General features: G+C 44.8%; 1 protein-coding gene across 1 annotated transcript; it reads right to left on the bottom strand.

Moving 5' to 3' along the window:
* Nucleotides 1-1,118: 1,118 nt before the first annotated feature.
* Nucleotides 1,119-5,205, bottom strand: LOC106569468 (protocadherin-8). The gene is made up of 3 exons (XM_014140844.2): nucleotides 2,564-5,205; nucleotides 2,134-2,368; nucleotides 1,119-1,993 (listed from the first exon to the last, which is right to left on the bottom strand). The coding sequence occupies exons 1-3, from the start codon at nucleotides 4,979-4,981 to the stop codon at nucleotides 1,626-1,628; spliced, it is 3,021 nt and encodes a 1,006-aa protein (XP_013996319.1). The 5' UTR covers nucleotides 4,982-5,205; the 3' UTR covers nucleotides 1,119-1,625.
* Nucleotides 5,206-18,111: the final 12,906 nt, after the last annotated feature.

Here is an 18,111-nt window from a genome sequence, read left to right as displayed (position 1 = left end):
AAAATGTAAGAAATCCTTTGTCATAATGTGTGTATTTACATTTGACAGGCACATATGATGCACTATTTCTCTAGTCCTAATCCAGACGGGACCGCGCCTTGTTCTGTAGGTGGAACACAAACGTGAACGTGCACAGCGGATCTAAAGGCAGAAGGAAGCCTTTCCTTAAATCACCCTGGAACATACAATGCGTTCAGTCAGATGGGATACCTGAGCTGCTCTTACAGTAGTCGCTCTATCTCTCTCTCTCTTTCTCGCTCAGTTCTAACGTTGCCTAAAGTCAGCGTTGGATCCTGTGGAATGTGTCGCCCTGTCTCAAGCTGACGATACCATATTTCTGCCACTAAGGCAAGATCCATGGGAACAAATCCCCTCCGGAATGCTTATGTCCACTGATTGAGCCATCATTACATGTTTTTATTACCGAACATATTCATTACACCATGTGGTTATTGGCGATAGTCAATCGATGCGTAAACAGTTCCCTATCCAAATGCACCAAGGGCGCTTTTACACATCGGCGCGCATTTGGCAACGTGCATTTTGATTGAGTATGTGTGCGCAGCTGATTATGATTCTACGCCTTGATGTGGTCCACAGACTCTATTAGACTCTTTAGACAGAGAAAGTAACTCATGGAGACTATATGTGCAGAGGATTCAGTTAAATTTTAATCTGATTGATTAGCTTGATTGGTTACATTTTTTTGTCCTCTAGCGAGCACATTGGCTAGACGGCCATATCGTTTTGTTGTCAGCAGTCAAAGTCAATCTTCAATCAAATGTGGATGAGACGAGTAGGCGGGGTTCGTATTTTGTATTCACTTTTAGGTGCTATTTCATCCCTCACTCCTGAACTGTCCTGTCACTGAATGTCAACTACTGAGCGCACAGCTTTTACAATAGCGACACCTCTCGTCTCCAAATTGCAGAATAGACGAGGGCAATTCATTTCATTGTCAGAAGGGGAATAATGCCTTGACGAAGGATTATGCCTCTATTGAATAATATAGAAGCCCTTTTTATTTAGCTCCCTTATTCCTCTGAAACCAAGAGCAGCATGACTTGCACAAATAGGCTAATGCAGGAGTGAACAGAAGTAATTTGGGACAAGATTACTAAGGTTGCAAAACAGTATTTCAATGTTTATTTTCTTTCGAATATCGTGATACAAAATCTAAACAATTATTACATTATTGCATTCAAATAAATTCATACATAATTATCAACTTGATACATCGGGTCTCCAGCCCAAAACCGTGGTTTCTGGGCCATTTAAATAGAAGTCATGCCTTAGAATCGAGTATAATTACAATTAATATGTACACATCTTCGATTTTTAACTATGATTTTTATAAAAAATAAACTCTTTATATACAGTCCTTGCATAAATTACACAGTATGTCCAACAAAGTCTTTAAAGTGATTGGATATAAACTCCAAATGTGACTTTTACAATGAAACACTTAAAAATGCAAAATACACAAATATTATTTTGGATATATAAACTAATTTACATATTCTTCCAACAATAATCTCATACATTTGTAAGCAACATGTGATTCTCATTGACATGGTTTTATCAATTAAACCGATTTTTGGAATTCTGTGAATTAGGTTCTTTTTTTAGACTTCATTGCTGGGACACCGTGTCGTGGTGGGACCATAGACTGGGATAGTGATTTCACTAATCTCCTGAACTCTCAAGGGTCTGGGAGGAGTGACCAGGACATAGTCATATTCCTTATGTAGCACCTTCTCATACACGCTCTGCAGGCCCGTTGTTTTGGGGATGTGCGCCTGGTAATAGTTATCCCTCCGGAGCGAGTCCCTGGGCAGCGAGGCAGTCTTGGAAAGGCTGTTGAAGGAGGAGACAGTCTGGCTGGTGGGGGTGGGAACGAGTGAGGGACCAATGTGAGCACGGACAGCCGAGGGGCTCCAGCAGCGGTCAGAGTGGCCCAGAACCTTACACTCACTGGTACATGCCCATAGACCTGAGAAAGAGAGAGAGAGGATGGAGGGGAAGAGGTTAGGCTACTTGTGCGACCAAACACAAAAGCAAAATTCCATACACACCGATTTCATTCAAATGACTATAATGGTTATGATGATAAAGAAATATAATGTCTCTTACCACTGTGACAGCCCATGGGGTGTACCGGTACCCCCTCCTTCTTCAGGTCGGTGCCACTGATGTCACTGTCACTGTCGTTAAAGTCACTGTCACCTTTCCCGCTGTCCTTCCCGCTGAACGCGGGGTCTCTCGCGGAAATGGTGGTGTAGGAGTTTCCCTTCCAGATTGTGATTGGTCTGACTGCCTCTTTACCGTTATTGTAGCTGTTACCGTAGCCGGGCAGAGTGGAGTAGCCCTGTGGAGCAGAGAGAGAAACACACACATAGTTCAGCACCATGGACAGCAACACAATACAATAGCACAGAGAGAGAGAGAGAGAGAGAGAGAAAGAGAGAGACAAAGAGAGAGACAAAGAGAGAGACAAAGAGGGAGAGAGAGAGAGAGAGAGACAGAGAGACAAAGTAGGCCTAGATTAAAAACAGCATCTCACCTTGGGTTTGCTGTCCGGTTCGTAGACACATGGTGCCTCTCTCCCATCCTCAGAGGTGGAGCACAGGTCGCTGCTGCCAGTGTGTGTCCCAGTAAACCCGGGCTGGCTAGAGAAGGTGTGAGCTTCAAACCCTCCCACGGTTCCATGGAGCGGCAGCAGTGGATTGTCGCTGATGTTCTTGCCCCTTTCCAGGATCTCCTTCTCCCCATACGAGTCGGTGTCATCTCCAGTCTTGTCCCGTTTCCGCCGGTTGCAGGTGGTGGCAATGAGGATGATTGCTAACAGCAGGAGCGTGCAGCTCCCCGCCAGAACGACAATAATCACCACTGACAGGTCCCACTGTGCGTGATCCCCCGCCTCCCCGCTGCCTGCCCAGTACACTGTCCTGTCGCTCGGCGGGGCGCCCACAATGAGGAGGAAATGAAGCGTAGCGGTGGCGGTGAGCGCAGGTCTCCCGTTGTCACTCACCGTGACGGTCATGCGCAGGGTCTCGTCCACGTCGTGGCTGAGCTCGCGGTTGAGGTAGACCTCCCCGGTGGCTTTGTTAACGGAGAACATGGAACCCTCTCCAGAGGCCAGTCTGTAGGACAGCTCTGCGTTCACGCCCTCATCAGCATCTCGCGCCTCCACCCGGGTGATGACGTAGCCTGAGGGCGCGTCCCAGGGCAGCAGAATCTCAGAGGACCCATTATTTAGCGCGGGCTGGTTGATGACAGGTGCGTTGTCATTCTGGTCCACTATCCTAACATGAATGCTTGCGGTTCCGGTGAGGGGCGGGGACCCACCGTCGCTGGCTGTGATGCAGAGTTCGAGCTGTTTCATGACTTCATAGTTGAAGCTCCTGAGTGCGTAAATGGAGCCGCTCGCGGGGTCCAGTGAGACAAACGTAGACACCGGGGAGCCCATGATGTAGGTGTCAGTGAGCTTGTAGATCACCTTCCCGTTGTGTCCCAAGTCCATGTCCCTGGCGACCACAGTGGTGATGTAGGCCCCCGGGGCGTTATTCTCCTCCACAGCCACTTCATACATCGATTTACTGAACACAGGGGCATTGTCATTCTCGTCCATCAACCGGATGGTGTACTGGGTGATGGTTCTGAACGGTGGGGAGCCCAAGTCCTCTGCCACCACTGTTAGATTATACTCAGGGATCTTCTCCCGGTCCAACGGGCTCGTACTCACTATCATGAAGCTGTCCTCGTATGCCTGCTGCAGCCTGAAGTGGTCGTGGCCATAGAGCGTACAGTGCACCTGTCCGTTAGCACCAGAGTCCATGTCAGAGGTGCTGACCAGCGCTACAAAACTCTCGCGCGATGCAGCCTCCGTGATATAGGCAATTCCAGCCGTGATGGACGTCATAGGAGTGATGGAGATCTCTGGCGCGTTGTCGTTAACGTCCTGGACCCGCACCACTATCTTACAGATAGCCGGGCTTGGGTTCAGACCCAGGTCAGTCGCCTGGACGTCGAATTCGTACGTTTTCTTGCTCTCAAAGTCAATGGGGCTCTCGAGGGTGAGCCGTCCCGTTTTGCGGTCCACTCTGAAAAGTTGTCTTATCTCGGATGGCACCTGGTGACCAAAACCATACACCACCTCCCCATTCAGCCCCTCATCCGGGTCTTCTGCGTTCAGGTCCAGTAAGAGAAACCCTACTGGTGCGTCCTCAGGGAGGTCCACTGTGAAACTGCTCCTGTCGAACACGGGGCTGTTGTCATTGTAGTCTTTTACCTTAACGTTGATGCGCGTGGATCCCGTGCGGGACGGGTTGCCGCCGTCCATAGCAACCAGCTCGAGCGCATAAGAAGCCTGTGTCTCACGGTCCAGCTCCTTCATGAGCACGAGCTCCGCATATTTAACCCCGTCGGCTCTGCTGAGCACGTCTATGGTGAAGTGACTGTTAACGGAGATCTGGTAGCTCTGGATGTAATTCAACCCCACATCTTCATCCACAGCGAAGTCTAACGGGATCCGCGTGCCCACCGCTGTGTTTTCGGAGATCTCCAGACTCGATTCTTTCCGTGGAAACTCGGGGGAATTGTCGTTGATGTCCTTGACCTCTACCTCGACGTGGATGAGTTTGAACTGCTCTTTGGAGAAGCTGACCACATCAAAGGCGACGAGGCAGTGAAGGGTGTGTTTACAGATTCTCTCTCTGTCAATTCTCTCTCCGATAGTCAGCTGTCCGTCGCTCTCCCTCAAACGGATAAAAGACGAGTTGAACTGTTTCATCATCCTGAAATTTGTCTTGGAGCTGGAGGAGGGGCTGGATGAAATGTCCTTGGCCAAGTTTCCAATGACAGTTGCCGGGGCGTCTTCCTCAAATGTCTCGTACTTCACTGTCTTTCCCTGCGTGAGAGTGGGCAGGACAGCCAGCGGGATGCCCACCAGCACCCACCAGTTCCACCCTCTCATACCCATTCTGCCGATTTAACACAACTAAAATCCACTGAACTGGCTGCACTTAACTCAACTATTTATTCAAACAAAAGCACTTATCAAGTTGAATTTCGCCCTCTCTCGTTGGGCACGCCAGTTTTCTTATTAGGATGCTGTGATAATAATCCCTTAGTTTTAGACCGCGCTCACTCTGCTTTGCACTCTCCGAGGTTTGCTCTCCCAGCGCGAGGGCTGCAGTGGGATGATTTATATGGGCGGCGCATGCAAATGAGCTTCACTGTGACCAATCCACGCATTGAAAACGGAAAGGGGACTTCTAAAAGACCTCTAAACCTGCTTAGAGATTCCTGGACTGTGTGGAGAAACTTGGCACAGATAGGTGGGCTAAACGTTCGGCTTGATTTAAAATGTTTAGTTTCCGTTGCTTGTTTATGTTGGTTGGTCTGTTAAATGAGTCTGCGCACAAACACACGTGGAGAACAGACAAGATGCGCAGTGCCCCTGAGCTAGAGGACAAAGCACTCGGGTAACAGACAGTAGCGAGCCTACAGTAGCCTATAAAGAAAAACATTCGTCATTATGGACATATGCTATAGGACCTGTTCTATTGCTCTCTCCTCTAAAACAGCCTAAAACGTATTGGATCATTGGACTATCGATGCATTATCAGTTTCTTCACCAGAATATTGATACGTTTGGTTGGGAAGCTCTGAACAGAAGCCTATCCATCCCTTCTCCTAAAGGACCAATTATTAGGGGAAATTGTATTACATAGGCCTGTCCCAACAACCCAAAGAGCCCCTAAACCCTTTTAGAGGACACATTCGTTTGTCAGCAGCACCTCCCACCCAATAATCCTGAAGAAAGGGTAGGCTACCACAGTGTGGGCCTGTAAATGAAAACGTGTAATATAGACCTACACGAAAGAATTGCACCAAAACAGGTTTAATAAATGTATGAGATATAGGAATATGAACCCAACAAGTGCACCAGTTTTCTGTGATGGTTGTCCAATGTGCATGGCTATGTTATTGTCATTCATAATTCCGTAACTCTATTCACCAAGAGCTGTGTAGATATTTTGATTATTTTCCCCGTGTGTAATCCAATAACTGTTATCAGATCAGATTTGACTCAATAGTAACGGCTATATCCACTTTATCTACTTAAACATTGATTTTATTCTAATTCTGCCTCAGCTCAGATCAGCCCACGAGATGTAGTATGAGCGGGAGTGGGGATTTGTTAATGAAAGCCGGTGTACCGGGGCCCATTTGACATGCGTGTCAGCGCCTTGCGAGCCCCTCTCCACAACCTCGTCTGCCAGAACAGAGCTGCGCAGGTGAAGAGACAAAACTCACTCACCCCCACAGTCACATACACACACACCCGTAACAAATAGGATTTGGCTGTAAACGCGGGGAGATTTATACGGATTTCAATAGTGAGATTATATCAAAGGCGTATGAAGCGCTCGTTAGCAGTGACAATATAATGGCATGGTAGGGCTTCCCTTTATGCAGCGCCGGGTGTATTGTGCCCGTGATCCAGCCTGTACTGAACCAAACCCCCGCTGCTCTCACACAGCCCTCCGCCTAACTGCAACATAATGTGCCAGAGCCACATGCAGCCTTTGTCCCCCCACCTCGTCCTGCTCCAGACCCGGCCACAACTCCTTTCATTAAACAGGAGATGGGTGTACCTCCTATTCAAATAGGCCTACGTTTAGAAAACGGCCTGGGCCCCGTGACGGGTCTTTAAGAGATTTTGTCTTTCTTTCCGTAAGAAACAGAAACACACACACACACACACACACACACACACACACACACACACACACACACACACACACACACACACACACACACACACACACACACACACACACACACACACACACACACACACACACACATAGCTCTAAGGCAACCCCTTCCAGAAGGAGCTAATATCAGTTTGCATCTTCTAAAGGCCCGGCTGCCGCAGAATGTTAAATATTCTGATACCTGTGAACTACTAGGTTACACCTGTGAGTGCGATCTGTTGGCTATATGGGCCCGCCAGGCGTACCAGAGAACAGCCCGTGATAAAATACATTAATACATTTGGGCAAAGTGTTTGCAACAGTCAACAATCAAATATAGGCTGCTATTATGGAAACAAAAGCCTTAATCCAAACATTATTTAATAAAAAGGTTTAATAGGCCTACCTCTTTAAAACCCTTCTAATGTAACTCAATACATTCTGTAGACTGATTCTAGCTGTAGGCCTATTGACTTTTCACTTTTCATAGAATGTTTATTCTGTTTATTCTGTATTAGGCTGCGAAGGCCTGCATGTTGTAATACACAGCTCAGTGTTCTCACAGAGAGAGAGCGCAATCAAAGGCAAATTACACTGTGTAGAGTCTCACTTTGCGGATTATGTGTGAGAGAGATCTCTGTATGTGTGTGTGTGTGTGTGTGTGTGTGTGTGTGTGTGTGTGTGTGTGTGTGTGTGTGAAAGAGAGAAAGGGAGAGTTTTGTTCTTAAGACCTCTTTAGATTCTCTTTAAAATACTGGACAGACTTTCGGCAAACCAAAACTGCCTTTTGTGTGAGCGTGCTTTCACTACTCCAGCTCTGACACTCGCACACACACCTCATTCTCTCACGTGATTGGTGTGTCACTCTCACCCGTCTGCACGCGAGTTCAACAATAGCAGAATTAGTGCGAGCCTCGCAAATCCCTTCTATTGTTCACGAGACATATTACCATTTTCTTAACAAATATTTTTTTGCAGACCCGCACTCAATTTCAATTTGCAGACCCGCACTCTCCCTTTCCTTCCTACCTCCTCCCTCTCTCTCTCTCTCGCATTGTCCGATTTGCTCTGGTGATTGCCCGGCATTTGTGGTGAGGAGTTCGTCGCCTGGTCCTCGTCTCCTGATCCTCGTCTCTTGTTGGGTTTAACTCATTGAGATGGAAATTAGGTGATTTAGGCTTCATTATCCGTCGGATGGGAAAGTAGGCAGAAGAGGAGAGGAAGGGTGAGAGAATTAGGGAAGGAGGGGTACATAGGGATGTCCAAGATAATCGATCCTCGAGCTGTTGAGGCAGGCAGGCGGTCGCCCCTCTCGCGCCCCTTCAACCTCCCGCTAACCTTTGCTTAACTCGCGTGCCATCACACGCACACATCCTAATTAGTTCCTAACGTGATTCACAACTAATTATCTCATTATCACCTCTAACGGAGAGAGGAGACTCAACAGGGTCCATTTGGGATAATCCTACCGACCATTGCTAAATAAAGACAGTATAAATGTGTGAATGCCCCATCAGGCTCAACAGTTAGCCCTCGACATAACCAGGTTAAAGAGAGGAGCACTTGAAAGAGTGTTGAGTCGGGTCCTCTAATTGACAGTATTTAGGCTCCAGATGTCGTGTGAATAGAGAAATCAGGACACAGAATGAGAATAAAGAAATATAAATTAGACTGTTTCAGGCTCCTCCTTGAAGGCTTTTAAACCGTTGGCTCATAAAAGATTAATTATCCTCAATGCGTGGTTGGCTGAATAGTTTTACGTAGCGTATCACATCACATTTTACAGATATAGGCTATACCAAGCTATCCTTTATGTAGGCTATGTTTATTTTTAAACTAATAATAGCATCACATTATGTAGACTATTCGAATGAAACATGATTTATCAATGCTAACCACATCTATTTCCCCATCATATGCTCCTCTCCCCTCTCTCCTCTCTCCTACTCTCTCCCAGTAGCCAGCGGAGAGGAGAGCTCAGATGAATTAAAACCAGATTGGTAACATGGAAATAGCATGGGCAACACATGATCATTGTTTCTCTTTTCTGGGTTTTATTTTCTCTCCCTCATTTCTTTTCTCAACAATGTGTTAGTTAACTTCTGCTCAGATCCATCACATCTCAGCCATCTGTCGCAGATAGCTGCAACACTTTGAATACATTCCACCATCAGACAAACAAAACGGTTAACACCTCATGAATACATCTTTTTTAACACCCACACAGACTGAAGGAAACTTTAGGGCCAGTATAGCTAATCCAAAGAAATCTGTCTCCTGCCACTCCCTCCTAGCTTCCACTTCATTACCGGTTTTGTGTTCGGGAGCAGGCAATCTGTGCGGCCATCCCGGCCCGGCCCCGCCAGGTTTCTAATGACTTTCCAATGGTGATTTAAAGGGTTCCTCAGTCTCCTCCTCCTCTGTCCCTTGTCTCTTTCAATCCTTTTGAATCTCATCAGCTTTTGTCTCGCTGTGTCTCGCCTCGCTGCCCCTGTCCGCCATCACAGTGAAAGAGAAGCAGGAGGTCAAAGGAACACTCACATAAAGATTCTCACATTAGTTGAATAAAGGGAATGGCAGAAAGTTATTGTCTGAGGACCTTGGCCCATACATTACTGAGGGAGGGAGCGTTTCAGTTGGAGGCTGTATCTAAAGAATTCAGGGGCTCTGTGGAAGGACGAATATGGGAGTTTTTTCAAATTTCTGTAAAATAAAAATAAAAGGGAAAGCTGTCAGATCAGGTTTGTGGGGAACCTGCAAAACACATGCACGCACGCACACACACACACACACACACACACACACACACACACACACACACACACACACACACACACACACACACACTTGCCGGACTGGGTGGAGGGGTGGGTTGCAGATGGACAGATGGGGAGGATGAGTTAAGAAAGCTGTTAAAGGGGGAGCGGCAGACGCCGGGTATCACTCCTGTGAAGTTATGCCTGTTGTTGTCCTCATGAACACTATGCAGACACTATGCAGTTGCCACACTGGCCATAAGTCAGAATTGCATTTCACCCCATAAAGGTTAAGGGAAGTGTAGGCCTAAGCTGATCCCGACTAGTGCTAACGGCCAGGCCCAATGCCCTGAGGCACACTGATCATCTTAGGTCTATATAACATGTAGGACTACTCTAATAGAATAACATGTATAACTACTGGCATTTCATGAGACATGTTTTGGGTAGAATTATCTATTACACCATTTTTGGCTCTGTAGAGGTGAGCGTGGGAGTGATTCCCCCCAGAACTTCAGAACTTGGGGGCTTTTAGAACTCTGTAAGCCTTATTGGGACTTCGAGCAAAAAACCTACTGACCTACTTTATAAAGAGCAGATGAGTCACAAGCGAGAGCTATTCACTGCATTAACGGCTGAGGTGGAACGGGTCTTTAAAGTAAACAACGATGTAGACATTTTCTCTTTTCCTCCCACCACTCACTTTACAATTCCTATCTCTCATCTTTCTCTCGCTCTCACATCTCACCCCCACCCATCTTCTCTCTCACTCCCAAAACCCCCTTTCTCTGTCGCATCGCTAGCCCCCACCCATCCCTCTCCCCCTCTTTCTCTCTCCCTCTCCCTCTCCCTCTCCCCCCCCTCTCTCTCTCTCTCTCTCCCTCTCTCTCTGCATGCATTTGTAATTAATCAGCCAATAGCTGTTCTATGGTGGTCTCGTCAGCCCACAGTAGGATCAGTGTGGATCAGTATGTAAAACTGATACCTACCCACACTTACACCGAGATGGGAGAGAGGGAGAATGGAGAGAGAGTAGAGGGAGAGAGAGGACAAAAAATAATGGAGAGAGAAAAGAGAGAGTGGAGAGAGAGAGGGAGGGAGGGAGGGAGGGAGGGAGGGAGGGAGGGAGGGAGGGAGGGAGGGAGGGAGGGAGGGAGGGAGGGAGAGAGAGAGAGAGAGAAAGAGAAAGACATTTGAGTTCAAGAATGGCCTACTAACGAACAAAGGAGAATTTGTGCCAAATCCCAATGTCCTATCTGTTGATAACGTGATCTCATGTTTTTTGGTCACATATTTACATTTAGCTTGTGTTAGGATATTATGGCTTGGAAAACAGCAACCTTCCCTGTTCAGTGGCGCAGTGGTCTAAGGCACTGCATCTCAGTGCTAGAGGCGTCACTACAGACACTGATTCGATTCCAAGTTGTATCATAACCGGCCGTGATCGGGAGTCTAATAGGGCGGCGCACAATTGGCCCAGTGATATTCGGGTTAGGGTTTTCCCGGGGTAGGCTGTCATTGTAAATAAGAATTTGTTCTAAATTTACCTGCCTAGTTAAATAAAGGTTTAAAACAAAAAGTGTCACGACTTCCGCCGAGGTCGGTCCCTCTCCTTGTTCGGTCGGCGTTCGGCGGTCCACGTCACCGGTCTTCTAGCCATCGCTGATCCATCTTTCATTTTCCATTGGTTTTGTCTTTATTTTCTACACACCTGGTTTTCATTATCCAATTCCATGTTCATGTATTTAACCCTCTGTTTCCCCCATGTTTGTTGTGTGTGATTATTTCTATGTTCAGTTCGGTTCGTGATGGCTGGTTTTTCCACAGGTGCTGTGTTCACCCATGCGTAATGTTTACCGTTGATTACTGGTCAAGTGTATTGTTACCATGTGCCTTTATGTTTTGAGTAAAATACGTTGCTCCCTCATTCTGGTCTCCTGCGCCTGACTTCATGCACCAGCTACACCCACCTTCTGTGATTTAGCTAATAATCTTTCTTCCCATTCAAATTCAATGTTTATCATGTGTTTATTTGATAAGGGTTTCAAATCGTTCATGGGGATTGCAAGCTATAGACCAGACCTCAAATAAAGGTAATCTGTAAGTTAATGTCATCTGTAGAGCAGCATGCAGCTTGACATGCATCGTCCAAACAACGACTGAGGGGGGAATGTGATCACAGTCCGGACGTCTCGGCAACGTCTTGCCAATTAGCCAACACTCTCCATACTACATCTTCACGATGTATCATGTATACATTGGGCCAACATCGGTCAGACATATGTGTGCTATCAGTGCAGATGATTTGTCATTGGAGAGGAAGTTGGCACTCCCCCAACACGCAGGAAAGGCCCATGTTTAGGGGCCATGTACGACATCTTTCATATACAATTCCCTTTGAACGTTAGAAAAAAACGCTTCCTAAAAAGCAATGTGCAATGTGAGGGGACAGCAGACACATAGGCTAAATACACACATTCACACACAGTGTGTCGCCAATTTACACTCTCCTCTCTTTGCGTGTGCCAGGGAGAGTTTGAAGACAGGGTCCCGTTTTCCTGCAGGAGAAAACAACCGCTTCTTTAAAACAAATAACTTATATATGCGGCAAAGGTTCACATGAGAATTCTGAAACAACATCGAACACAATATTCTCTAATTAATATTTAAACTCTTGGCCTTGATTGTTCTTGTTCAAGAGGGCCCTGAGACGTTAATGAGGCGAAACTGGGTTCTTGGTACTTAACAAAATATACTTTGTCTAACTCTTTAGAAAACAAAATACACACACTTTCCCTCAGGAGTGACTGTATCTTTATTTGTTCTTATTTAACTAGGCTAGTCAGTTAGAACAAATCCTTCTTTACAATGACGGCCTACACCGGCTAAACCCTAACCCGGACCACGCTGGGCCAATTGTGCGCTGCCCCATGGGACTCCCAATCACAGCCAGCTGTAATACAGCCTGGAATCGAACCAGGGTCTGTAGTGACGCCTATAGCACTGAGATGCAGTGCCTTAGACCGCTGTGCCACTCGGGAGCCCCTTTAAGATTTCACACAGTGAAATCCTGTGAATGTTCAATGGTTGGAGTCATAGAGGATGACACACACACACACACACACACACACACACACACACACACACACACACACACACACACACACACACACACACACACACACACACACACACACACACACACACACACACACACACACACACACACACACACACACACAGTTACCCCACCCAGATCTGCGCACAGTAAATAAACCTAAGAACATTTGGAAAAGGGGCTGGGAAGAATAATAACAAATACAAAAAGGAAGGAAAAAATCCTCTACCTCAACAGAGTTCTAGACACAAAGTGAAATGTAGAGTAATTAACTACAACCAGGCGGCATCAAAGCTTCCCCCTGAGGAGCCCTGTTCTGATACTCGCGCTTCCCGCCAAAGCGGCCTATTTCTCTGCATGAGCATCTCTGGAACGCTGTCACACACACGCTGGCGTCAGTATTAGCGCAAGGGGAAATAGCAGGCAGTATTCGATTCATCTGAACCGTTTGTGTGTCACAGCAACAACAAAAAAAACAGGGCAAACTTTTTTAAATTCAGGCTTTGTTACTGTAGAAGTGGAGCCAGAGAAAGTTTTATTAAAGGGGAACCATGAAGTTCTGCCTCATTAGAAAGAATGCCTGCTCTATATTCAAGGTCTCTGAGGTCTGATGCAGAGGCTGTGACTGGACTAAAGGGAGTTTGTTACGCCAGGACAAGTGCTTTTAGGGCCCAGGGTAATTAGATAGGCCTGAAGGAGGGGTAAGGAGCCTTACCCTCTAAGGGCCCATGTGGATGTAGGCTTCTGCCTTAGCAAAGCAGTAGGCCTAACAAGCCTATTTCAAGGCTTCTCATCAAACCTTGACTGAAGACTATAATTAGTAGATTCAGATGTTTTGGCTGGAGTTAAAGCCTGTATCCACACCGCTGGGGTCATCGGAGGGTGAATTGCCCATCCTGCTATGAGCTTTATCAGTAGGCCTATGGACAACAATCCTGGTGCTTTCCATTCATTCAAACACCCACCTCAACAGACTCACTCAGGTCCATAGCCTCAATCTGTTTAGGTCTGGCTATTGGGCCCACCATTATACACATAGGCCTACCTTTCAGGATAGAACCTACATAATCAGAAAAACAAACTAGTCCCTCAGTTCCTGGTGTCCATACATTGATGAAATGTGGTAACACCTAAAACCTGCATATTGCTAAAGACATGGCTGATACCTTTTTATCATCAACTCATAATGGTATGCCTTTGGCTATGAGTGGTAAGCTTCCAATATCAAAATGACTGATTGTAACTCATTATGAGATGCTAAATACATGTGTGGTTAATTCATGCTTATTACCAGTCTTACAATGCATTGACCAATTTGACTTTAATACAGTGCAATATAAAAGTGTTACCAATGAATTTGATCAGAGAGCCCATAACTCGGGGGTTAACCTCTCTCCATAAAGAAGGACCGGAAAATCGGTAATATACCGGAACCGAATTGTCAATTACAAGGACAATTAAACTCGTTTGAACGCGAGCTCTCGCTGTGCTTCAGCGCTCCTTACTGCATGAAATATGTCCTGATTGTGGCGCAGATGAAAGTGGTAAAGAGAGGCCATGCAGTGAGGTATTCTACAGGCCTGGTTGACCGATGGAAACTCTGTGAATAGGAATCTGGTGGTCATACATACATTATTTAAGTGAGCCGTCAAAGACACACAATTGCAAAGGAAGACCAACGAAAAGAGGTAGGCCTATATTCCTGCAATCGATGTTTTAGGCTGTTTCATTTTATAATAAAACAGTAATGGAACACAGTTGAAGTTTGTCCAGATTCCTCTAAGAATTTTAATCTGCTTTTAGAATAATCTAGTTGCTATTGCCTAGCCTAATGTTATTTGTCTATAGTCCTAGTACTGTATATTGTTTTTGCTTGGGAGAGGGGTTGTATGGTTACATTATAGGCTACCTCATTGTCTGTTCTTACATAAATTATTTCTACATTCTATCAACTCAACTCTATATTAGCCAGCTCAATGTAATGAAGCATAGGCCTATTGCATGCGCAACCAATGCTGCCATAGACCACCAAGTGCTAACAGTCAATATCTGGAGAACGTGTGAAATGCTTGATAATGTATGTGATACCAACAGAGAGGTATATTTTCTGGGTGATTTAAATATTGACTGGCTTTCATCAGGCTGCCCACTCAAGAGAAAGCTTCAAACTGTAACTAGTACCTGTAACCTGGTTCAGGTTATCAGTCAAACTACCAGGGTAGTTATAAACAGCACACTAATGAAATCATCAACATGTATTGATCACATCTTTACTAATGCTGCAGAAATTAGCTTGAAAGCTGTATCCAGATCCAATAGTGATCACAATATAGAATACATATCTAGGAAAACCAAAGTTCCAAAGGCTGGGCCTAGTATAGTGAATAAGAGGTCATACAATACGTTTTGTAGTGATTCCTATGTTGTTGATGTAAATAATATTTGTTGGTCCATGGTGTGTAATGAGAAACAACCACACGCTGCACCTGACACACTTATGAAATTGCTTATCCTGTCTGGGCTAGGGGGCAGTATTTTCACGGCCGGATGAAAAACGTACCCAATTTAAACAGGTTACTACTCTGGCCCAGAAACTAGAATATGCATATCATTAGTAGATTCGGATAGAAAACACTCGGAAGTTTCTAAAACTGTTTGAATGGTATCTGTGAGTATAACAGAACTCATATGGCAGGCAAAAACCTGAGAAAAAGTCAACTAGGAAGTGGAGGATCTGAGAATTGTAGTTCTTCTTTCTAGTCCCTTTCGAAACTACAGTATCCGTGGGGTTACGTTGCACTTCCTAAGGCTTCCATTGGCTGTCTAAAGCCTTCAGAAAGTGGTTTGAGCATTCTCCTGTCACTGGGCAGATAATAGGAGCTCAGTTACTGAGTGGTCTGCCTGGCAACAAAGGGATTGGATATGCGCCGTCACGCGAGCACGCCGTTCCTTCTTTTTCTTCTTGAATGAATATGCTATTGTCCGGTTGGAATATTATTGCAATTTTACGTTAAAAATACCATAAAGATTGATTTTAAACAGCGTTTGACATGCTTCTAAGTACGGTAATGGAACATTTTGACTTTTCGTCTCTCGTTCCGCGCTCGTGCATTATGCCTTTGGATAAGTGATCTGTACGCACGAACAAAACTGAGGTATTTGTACATAAATATGTATTATTTCGAACAAAAACAACATTTCTTGTGGAAGTAGCAGTCCTGGGAGTGCATTCTGACAAAGATCAGCAAAGGTAAGAGAATATTTCTAATACTATTTCTGAGTTTAGGTTGGCCCGAACTTGGCGGGTGTCTGAATAGCTCACCGTGATGGCTGAGCTATGTACTCAGAATATTGAAAAATGTGCTTTCTCCGTAAAGCTATTTTAAAATCTGACACAGCGGTTGCATCCAGGGGTAGTCTATCTATAAGTCTTTAAATAATTGTTGTATATTTTGTCAATGTTTATGATGAGTATTTTTGTAAATTGATGTGCACATTCACCGGACATTTTGGTGGGAATACATTTTCTGAACATCACGCGCCAATTTAAAATGCTGTTTTTGGATATAAATATGAACTTTATCGAACAAAACATACATGTATTGTGTAACATTATGTCCTAGGAGTGTCATCTGATGAAGATCGTCAAAGGTTAGTGCTTCATTTAGCTGTGTTTTGAGTTTTATTGACACATGTCCTTGCTTGGAAAATGGCTGTGTGATTATTTTTGTCTATGTACTCTCCTAACATAATCTAATGTTTTGCTTTCGCTGTAAAGCCTTTTTGAAATCGGACAATGTGGTTACATGAAGGAGAAGTGTATCTTTAAAATGTTGTAAAATAGTTGTATGTTTGAGAAAGTTGAATTATGACATTTTGTTGTTTTTGAATTTGCCGCCCTGATATTTCACTGGCTGTGTCCCGCAGGTGGGACGCTAGCGTCCCACGTAGCCCATATAAGTTATCCCAGTTACTAATAAGCATGCACCCATAAAGAAAATGACTGTAAAAACGTACTGCAAATTGAGAAATCATTTGACTAAACTGAATAAAAAGAAGAAACTACACTATGAAACAACGATAAATGACATAAAGAATGATAGTAAAAAGCTTTGGAGAAGCTTAAATGAAATTTTGGGCAAAAATGCTCAGTCCTCTCTATCATTCATTGAATGGTTCCCCCATTCATCACAAAACTTACTGATATTGCTACTCTAATGATTATTTAATTGGCAAGATTAGGAAATTTAGGCATGACATGCCAGCAACAAATGCTGACAGTACACATCCAAGTATATCTGACCAAATGATTTAAGACAAGCGTTGTATTTATGAATTCCGTAAAGTGAGTGTGGAAGAGGTGAAACAATTATTGTTGTCTATCAACAATGACAAGCCACCTGGGTCTGAGTAAAGACTTTCAGCATGCTTATAGGGAAGGAAGTTCAACAAGCACAGCGCTTACACAAATGACTGATGATTGGCTGAGAGAAATGTATGATAAAAAGATTGTGTGGGCTGTTTTGTTAGACTTCAGTGGGGCTCTGGACATTATCGATCATAGTCTACTGATGGAAAAACATAAGTGTTATGGATTTACACCCCCTGATATTTTGTGGATGAAGAGTTAGGTAGAATAAGGAATTCCCCAGGGAAGCTGTCTAGGCCCCTTACTTTTTTCAATCTAATGACATGCTGGTGTGTCAGTGTGTCTATGTATGCGGTTGACTCAACACTATACACATCAGCTACTACAATGACTGAAATGACTGCAACACTTAACAAAGAGCTGCAGTTCATTTCAGAATGGGTGGCAAAGAATAAGTTAGTCCTAATTATGAAAAAAACTAAAAATCATTGTATTTGGGACAAAGCATTCACTAAACCCTAAACCTCAGCTAAATATCGTAATGAATAATGTGGAAATTGAACAAGTTGAGGTGACTAAACTGTTTGGAGTAACCCTGGATTGTAAACTGTCCTGGTCCAAACATATTGATACAACAGTAGCTAAATGGAGAGAAGTCTGTCCATAGTAAAGCGCTGCTCTGCCTTCTTAACAGCACTATCAACAAGTCAGGTCCTACAGGCCCTAGTTTTGTCGCACCTGGACTACTGTTCAGTTGTATGGTCATGTGCCACAAAGAGGGACTTAGGAAAATTGCAATTAGCTCAGCACAGGGCAGCACGGCTGGCCCTTAGATGTACACAGACAGTTAACCTTAGCAATATGCATGTCAATCTTCCCTGGCTCAAAGTGAAGGAGAGATTGACTTCATTACTACTTATATTTGTGAGAGGTATTGATATGTTGAATGCACCGAGCGGTCTGTTTGAACTACTGGCACACAGCTCAGACACCCAAGACATGCCACCAGAGGTCTCTTCACAGTCCCCAAGTCCAGAACAGACTATGGGAGGCACACAGTACTACATAGAGCCATGACTACATGGAACTCTATTCCACCATAAG

This window comes from Salmo salar, chromosome ssa14 (assembly GCF_905237065.1).
Source record: "Salmo salar chromosome ssa14, Ssal_v3.1, whole genome shotgun sequence".
NCBI lineage: Eukaryota > Metazoa > Chordata > Actinopteri > Salmoniformes > Salmonidae > Salmo > Salmo salar.
The sequence above is the reverse complement of the archived record's forward strand: the minus strand, read 5'-3'. Positions and strand labels throughout refer to the sequence as shown.

Coding starts and splice junctions, on each gene's coding strand:
- LOC106569468 (XM_014140844.2), bottom strand. CDS start 4,981: ATGGGTATGAGAGGGTGGAACTGGTGGGTGCTGGTGGGCATCCCGCTG. Junction 2,369..2,563: donor AACCGGACAGCAAACCCAAG/GTGAGATGCTGT, acceptor TCTGCTCCACAG/GGCTACTCCACTCTGCCCGG. Junction 1,994..2,133: donor CCCCATGGGCTGTCACAGTG/GTAAGAGACATT, acceptor TCTCTTTCTCAG/GTCTATGGGCATGTACCAGT.